At 35.5% G+C, this 8,538-nt stretch overlaps 1 protein-coding gene across 1 annotated transcript; it reads right to left on the minus strand.

Moving 5' to 3' along the window:
* Positions 1 to 5,746: 5,746 nt before the first annotated feature.
* LOC109147207 (protein FAR1-RELATED SEQUENCE 5-like) lies at positions 5,747 to 8,277 on the minus strand. Its single transcript, XM_019294840.1, has 2 exons — positions 5,977 to 8,277; positions 5,747 to 5,860 (listed from the first exon to the last, which is right to left on the minus strand). Exons 1-2 carry the CDS (start codon positions 8,275 to 8,277, stop codon positions 5,747 to 5,749), a joined length of 2,415 nt encoding a protein of 804 aa, XP_019150385.1.
* Positions 8,278 to 8,538: the final 261 nt, after the last annotated feature.

The raw sequence follows: 8,538 nt of genomic DNA on the forward strand, positions 1-8,538 counted from the left end.
GCGTCTCTACTCTTCAGTATATAAATCGCTCGTCCCCAACCCTGCAAATACACTGAGAACACACGGTGATATGGAAGGTTGCCTGCGTTATTTCTGTGCTTACCGGTCGAAAGCTAGCGATATCCCTGTCGTTAATTGCTTTTAAGGTAGTGTTCAGGCACGCCACAGAAACATCTCTACTACTACAATACACTCCGTAAACAGCCTACATCCCACTCGACATTGTTGTTCTTCTGCGAATTACCCAACAATTAAAAGCAATTAAGTCGCGTTCAACAATGTCTCAAGGACAAGCAGTGGGGTCGGATGTCGCTCCGATTCAACCACTGACAGGAGGGCTCAACTACAGAAGGTGGTCTGCGAAGTTGATGATGTTGCTGGAGTCGAAAGATGTCGACTATGTTATAGTCGAGGATCCTGCGAAATATAATGTGGCAGATTCGCAGTCACCTGCTTCATCTGCTTAGAAGGACACTTCAGCCACGCCTTCAGTGGACTCTACGGATCCAAAGGAAACACCAGCTTCCGAGGATCCCAAATCGACATCAACTCAATCTTCCCCAGCATCCCAGGCAGTTCGTGAAAAGTATGCAAAGGATAACAAAACTGCTCGCACTGCCATTCTCCAACGAGTTTCAGATCCTTTGTTTGACATGTTCTCCATATATAAGTCAGCAAAGCAAATCTGGGACCTGCTCAAGGAGAAATATGGTGGTGACGATGCTGGAAGAAGGAAGTATGCAGTTGGGAGGTGGCTGCACTTCATGATGAATGACTCTAAACCAATTGTAGAACAGGTACACGAGTTCGAAAACCTTGTTGCAGACATGAAGGCAGAAGGTGCTGTGGTTAACGAGGTTGTGCTCTGCGATTCATTGGTGGATAAACTGCCCGAATCTTGGGTAGACTTCAAGAACAAGATGAAGCACGATCAACGCACCTACACCTTTCAACAGTTGATCAACAGCCTGAACATTGAGGAAGAAAATCGTTTGGTTCACAGGTCTGTTGTTCCTTCTAGTTCTATTAAAGCAAATGTTGTTGAGGCTAATCCAGGCTTTAATAAGCCAAAGCCAGGTAAAAATAATAAGAACCAAGGCAGGAACAATAAACACAACAACAACAACCACGTGAAGAGTGGACAAATCCAGAAAAAGGGAAAGAATTCTGGTGAGTGTTATGTTTGTGGCAAACATGGCCACCGTGCTGCCCAATGCTACAAACGCAAAGGGAACACAAACCAGAATGGTCAAAAGACAGATTCTGAAGGTCCAAAAGGCAAAGCACACATAGTGGAAGACACGGATAACTCTGAGCTTGTGGCAGTTGTGATAACCGAGGCAAATACAGTTGAAGATCCAGACGAGTGGGTTGTAGACACTGGTGCCTCCCGTCACTTCTGCAACAACAAGTATATGTTCAAAGAATTTGAGCCAATCACTAGAGAAGAACAAGTGTTCATGGGAAACTCCAGCATATCCCAGGTAAGTGGTAGGGGAAAAGTACATTTAATGCTTGGGTCTGGGAAACAGTTACTTTTGCAAAATGTGCTCTTTGTTCCCTCCCTCCGTAGAAACTTGATTTCTGCAGGCCTACTTAATAAGGCCGGAATTAAAATGGTACTTGAGTCTGGCCGAATGGTCATGACTCGACGTGGGATGTTTTTGGGAAAGGGATACCTGCATGGAGGGCTTTTTGTGTTAGATGTCACAGTAGTTAGAAAGCATTCTGATGTAGTTGGTACTGAAAACCACACCCCGGATTGGCATGTTCAAACCAATAATAATAATGCTTCTTCTTCTGCTTACATTACTGTTTCATTAGATATCTGGCATGGTAGATTAGGACATATTGGCACAAAATGTTTAAATATTGGGGGATTGTTGGGAAACATTTAGTAGGACAAAGGCTTTGTGGGTGCCTAGTGCAAGTTTTGTCCTTATTCAAGTGTCCCATATTGAATAGCTAACCCTTCTTTTACCCCCTTTTATTCACCAACCCCTTTTTGAAGGTTTGAAGTGTTATGGAGGGAAATAGGGGGAAATCGCGTGCGCGTCGCGGTGTAGTGGGGTCAACGTTTTGCACCCACTACATATTTTTTACCCCTATTTTTGTGGGAACCTTGTCCGCACTTCATTAAGAACAAGGGAACGTGCGCGCACTTGGCGTGGTCTTTCCCACTTCCCTTGTTTCTCGTTAGTTTGCGTGGCTGAGAAAGGATGAGCGTCTCTACTCTTCAGTATATAAATCGCTCGTCCCCAACCCTGCAAATACACTGAGAACACACGGTGATATAGAAGGTTGCCTACGTTATTTCTGTGCTTACCGGTCGAAAGCTAGCGATAGCCCTGTCGTTAATTGCTTTTTAGGTAGTGTTCAGGCACGCCACAGAAACATCTCTACTACTACAATACACTCCCTAAATAGCCTACATCCCACTTGACATTGTTGTTCTTCTGCGAATTACCCAACAATTACTACCGAGCTCGGCATCCAGAAAATAAGTAGTAGGAAAGTATCAAGCTTTCAGAATTTTACCTACTAACGAATCTAGAAAAATGAACAACCGCCATCCCTGTTTGGCCAAAAGAGTTATATTAAAGTCATGTAATCGTTTGATCCCATGCCACCATAACACTTAGGTAAACAGAGGTGCGGCCAACTTAGCCATGAGGTGCCACAATTCGAATCATTACCACTATTCCACCAGTAACGGTTCATTAACCGTTCCAAGTTGTCACATATAAGAAATGTTTTGAAGAATTTAGATGGTTTGTAAATGTGTGTCATACCAAGATCTAATCCTCCAAACGGCTCAATAGCATATTGTCTTCTCGGCATTTGGCTTTGTCTGTTGAGCCACTGAGTTCCCGTGATTTATCTCCTCACACATGCTCTGTCGAATCAGAGCATGGGAGTCTTTAGGATTAGTTGGGGATTCAATCTTTTGGGAGAAGAAGCATATTATCTTCTCAGTTTGATGTACATTTATTATCTTTACATATGAAGAATCATTATTTAATAAAACATTATTGTTTATTTGGCACCACACTTCTTGTATCATAAAATGCCAATATATTTTTGAAATGGCCTAAGAAGTATTGAAAAATTATTGACTATCATTGTTGCATTTGCATTCCGCCATGAAATTTGTATGAGACCCATCAAGTTAATAGATTATTTTGGAATCTTGATATGAATTCCACCAAAGGTCCCTTGTCGTTGGTGACAATTCCAAATTTAGTCCTAGACTATCATTTTTGTCATTTAACATCCCAAAATATTTTTTTTTTTGGAGGGAGGGTGCTATGAATGGAGGTGGGGGAAGCCATACTTGGTAAGCAATCCGGAAGTAGATCAGGGTTGCGGCCTTGGTTAATGGTTTGTGTTTAGTCTTGGCTTGTAGCCTCTGTAGCTTTATTTTGTTGTAAGGCCAAATGGCCATTTTGCTTTAATCTGTAAGGCCATATGGCCCTTATCTGTATAGAACCTTGTTTGGCATGAAAAAAAAAAAAAAAAAATTTCCCGAAAAAAAAAAAAAAAAAAAATATTTTTTTTTTGGACACTTTTAGTCCTTCTCATGACTTTTCTTATTTTTAGTAAGGGCATATTTGTCTTTTCATATTTTTCTTTTGTTATTTTTTCCGGGTTCAACCGGTTTAATTGGTTAAGAACTTTAGGTAGCATCTGATTGAGTAAATTTCAATTTTACTTCACTGACTATTGAATTTCTGTTAATTGCAATCCCTGACTTTCAAAAGTGTTAATTTAGTACCTTAACTATGCAATTTTTTCTCAATTCCGGTCACACCGGCCAAATCATCGGTGAAAAATGGCCGAAAAAAAGATTAATGGTAAAATAATGAGGGTATTTAATTTTGATCTTTTTCTTCTTCTCTATTCTTCTTCTCCATTGGGCTTCTTCTACGCGCGGAACTGATGATGGGTTTGTTTGCATCCAGAGCACTCAAACCAAGAAAATTGGCAACAATGGCTTCAACTACAGTAGTAGTTTGATTTATAACTACAACATAAAACAAGCACATCTAGCAAGATAAACTATCAACCTCATGTGGCAAAAATTTAAGGAATTACCTAAAAATTTATGAGTAGTTTGAAGCTTAAAAGTTAAAACATATGACAAAGGTCAAAAAATCAGAGATAGCCCAAGGATAAGTTCCAAAGGGATTGTAACTAAAGTAGATTATAGACTAGAAGGTGCCATGCTTCCATTACTAGAAAAAAGTCACATGCAAGATTTTACAAATTTCTAGTGATTGATAATTTGAATGTGTTGAACTACCGAATTTTAAGAGTGTTTTTTTTCTTCTTCTTAAAATTCAAGCAAAACTTGCAGAGATTTGAATCCTAATCCACATTTCTCCATTAGACTCTAAAAGAATTAGAGAAACAGACAAAGCTGTCTCATCTTATACTTGGGCCAGACGACAAAGTCGACGGAGACGGTAGGGTTTAGGTGAACTATCTGAATTAATTCCTCTAGTTTATTAATTACCTCATTTGAATCCGAGATGAGGGGAAATTTTTCCGGTGGTATAGAAGAGACCCAATGGAGAAGACAAACAAAGAAGAAGCAAAAAGACCAAAATGCCCTCATTATTTTACCATTAAAATTTTTCTAGCCACTTTTCGTCGGTAATTTGGCCGGCGTGACTGAAATTGAGAAAAATTACATAGTTAAGGTACTAAATTAACACTTTTGAAAGTCAGGGATTGCAATTAAAGTTCAATAGTCAGTGAACCAATATTGAAATTTACTCCTTCTAATTTTTAGTAACCATATTTTTCAACCGGTTTTTAGTAAAGTCCTAAACCAATTAAACCGGTTGAAATCGAAAAAATAACAAAAGAAAAATGTGAAGAGACAAAAATGCCCTTATTAAAAAATAGAAAAAGTCATGAGAAGGACTAAAAGTGTCCAAAAAATAATAGTGTGGAATGTTAAATGACAAAAACGATAGTCTGAGACTAAATTTAGAATTGCCACCAAAGACAAGGGACCTCTGGTGGAATTAACTCATTTTTGTATATATTATATGCACAGCTTCTATTTCAATGAAATTGTAACTTTCTTGAATATTTAATATATGGATTAATATTTGATACACCGCCAGTGTATAGATGCTATACACTGGCGGTGAATGAGGAGATGACACATCATTAAAGAATAAAATCAATGTTAATCGGGTCCTTTTTTGCAAAATATCTAAGACTTGTATTCTTTTAGGAAACTCTTTTATTTATAATTAACAAAATATATCTACTTTCCAAAACATATTTATTACTTAATTATTATATATTTAATTATCTAATTAGAAATAATGAAAACCATTCTTTTATTTTTAATTATCACGTATCACAAATATTAATCCTGTACGTATCACTTATAATAATAATAATAATAATAATAATAATAATAATAATAATAATAATAATAAATTTCTAAATATCATTCCTGTAAAAAAATTCAACATACATTCATTATCTAATTATTTCTTCTTTTGTTTTAAAAAATTATTTCTAAATTATTATATTTATAACTAAATTAAAACCTTAGTCACAATTAGAAACAATTGTCACATCTTGTAAGAATATATATATATTCAATAATGTATAAAATCAACACTTAATAAAATATTATGTAATAGTCAAATTATATCTTAAAACTTATTAAAAAGTTATAATGTAATACACTCCATACAACAATATCCAATAATGTAAAAAATTAAATTTGCAAACTAGGACGATAAAACATAAAACGAGCCACATTTCTTATGTCTTCATTATTCTCATCAAAATCAGTTCTTTTCATTTGTCCCAATTGGCGATTGTTGTCCATCTGCAATTAAATTCTACAATAAGTGATTAAAGAGAATTATTATTATTATGAACATTAAATAATATTTAAAAATAAAAAATTTAAATGGAACTATAAAATAAGTTCATACTACATACCATATTTTTATTTTTCAGTGTACAAGTACGCTTGGTATGCCCTTTCTTTTTGCAAGTTGAACATGTAACTCCATTACTTTTAAGCTCTAAAGCTCCTTTCATTCTGATAGACCGAGGACGACCTTTAGTAGTCACACGAGGAGGATCGCGCATTGCTACATTATTATCATCATCATCTTGATGACTTATGATGCTTGTCAAACAACCAGTGCTACTAGTTATGCCATCATCAATCTTCAATGCATCTAATTTTTTGAATAAACATTGCATGCCTTCTATTGTGGTGTCATAATGCTTTTTTGAACGTGAAGCTTTTTCAGAAAGTTGTAATGAGTGAACCATGATATTATTAAACAATGTTGTTGAACACATATTGACATCACTCATCTCTTCTTTATTTGATGTGCTTGTAATTTCTCCCTTTTTAGCATCTGTTGTCCACCTTTTTAAAATGTAGTGCTTCGGTAAAGAGTACACATTTTTCTTGATAAGAACCATCAACTGGTGTCTACAAAGGATGCCCAAAAATTCAAACATGTGACATGAGCACTCTATGGTTGTTGACGAACTCATGAATGTCACTATGTACTCTAATTTTTCTTTGTCAAACTCATGCACCCTATATACAGACTCATGCTCAATAGTAATAATTTTTTTTGCAACATATTGCTGAGAATGAATCAATTCGTCTTGAAACATTCTAAACATCTTTCTTGTATAAACCTTTGAAGCTTCTTCCTCCATTGGGTACAATGTCTTTAAGATAGGTTTTGAATTCAATGTTTTGAAGGTTTTCTCCGTTTCTTTATTGTACCTTGCGTCAAGAGCCTTGTCATATTGAACAACAAACTTACTTATTGGTGTATTAGCATTTATATAATCTTTAAAGTACTTATTCATACTTTCACTTCTTTGAGTAGTAGACATTCCAGCACAAAAACTAGTACGTACATAAACAGGAATCCATTTTTCACAAATGGAATACAACTTCTCAAGCCAACTATTTCCTCGTAAACCATACTTGTCAAGAATTTTTTCCCATTCTACTTCAAAGTCATTCGGGATATATATCCTATGGATACAATGTGAAAATTGAAACTTAAAATCATCAAACTTATGATAAACATGGCTAAGATTTTTAGGAAATTTTTTCTCAATATGCCACATGCAAAAATGATGTGCAGTATTTAGCAAGACCTTTGCAATTACAGTAGTTATAGTTGTATCTTGATCTGTAATTATTATTTTTGGATGGCATCCATCCATTGCTCCTAACCAAGTATTCAATAGCCAAACAAATGTTTCCACTGTCTCATCCCATAATAGAGCACAACCAAATAAAATGGACTGGTGATGGTGATTGACTCCAGTGAAAGGAACAAATGGCATTTTATACCTATTTGTCAAATAAGTTGGGTCAAAAGTCACAACATCTCCAAAAAATTTATAAGCCACTCTAGACCTTGAATCTACCCAAAAAAAATTCGCTAGTTGACCTTCTGTGTCCATTTGTATTGCATTAAAAAATCCTGGATTTTTAGATTGACACTCCTTAAAATAATTCAACATTGCTTGTGCATCTCCTTTCTCAAGTTGCTTTTGCCTTTTGTTACTTAAATAATTTTGAATATCTCGCTCAGTACAACCGACCCTATCTATTCCTCCAGATTCAGTAACCAAAACTGACATTATTTTACTAGGACGAATTCCAGATTCATCAAGCACGTCAATCAAATTCCTTTGAGATTTTGTCCTCTTTCTATGAACTCGATGAAATCGAGCACTACTAGGAGAAGCAAGCACATGATTATGATCTCTAGTAAATTTATATATTATCCATTTGTCTTCGTCTTTTCTAGATACATAAATCATGGCTTTGCATCCCATGCGTGTTTCATCAGATGGAGGTTTTTTCCTATTGTCTCGCTCTAAATATTTTTTTGCACGGTAACCTTCTTTTGAACAAACAAACTCTTGTCCAATAACCATTTGATTCTTTCTAGACTTTTGTATGCGGTTTTTGCGAATTCCAAAACCTTCATGTTTTGCATAATTAGTATAGCACATTAAAACATCATCTAGTGATTGAAACTCCATTCCAATACATAACTCTATTGTCTCATTATTCACATCACTCTTCGCATTTGCACTGGCATTTTGTTCAATCTCAACTATATTAAATTCACCACTATTCACTAATTCATCATGATTGCTTTCACTCAATTCTGTAGTAATTTCACAACCATGATCTTCTTCAATTTCGACTATATTATGGTCTTTATTATCATGGAAAGTAGCCATCATTAATCTGTAAAGAAATATATAAAGGGATTAGAACACAAGTAAACCCATGAATAGGAGCATATTTCAGTTTAAAGACTATTGTCACCCAAGTACCAAAATAGTAAAAAGAGAAAACATATGAGAGCTGAAAAATATAGTCATTACAATGTTCATCATTGTTAGCCACTAACAAAATTATACATATTATGCTCTTAAAATTGAAGACCCGAAATGCATAAATCAAGTTCCAAACTCTATCTTTCCCCTTTATATCAAAAC

This window comes from Ipomoea nil, unplaced genomic scaffold (genome assembly GCF_001879475.1).
Source record: "Ipomoea nil cultivar Tokyo-kokei standard unplaced genomic scaffold, Asagao_1.1 scaffold1978, whole genome shotgun sequence".
Classification (NCBI taxonomy): Eukaryota; Viridiplantae; Streptophyta; class Magnoliopsida; order Solanales; family Convolvulaceae; genus Ipomoea; species Ipomoea nil.

Excerpts from the sequence above, each read along its gene's own strand:
- LOC109147207 (XM_019294840.1), bottom strand. The coding sequence starts at position 8,277 with ATGGCTACTTTCCATGATAATAAAGACCATAATATAGTCGAAATTGAA. Across the intron at positions 5,861-5,976 it reads CACTGAAAAATAAAAATATG|ATGGACAACAATCGCCAATT; the intron begins GTATGTAGTATG and ends ATTTAATTGCAG.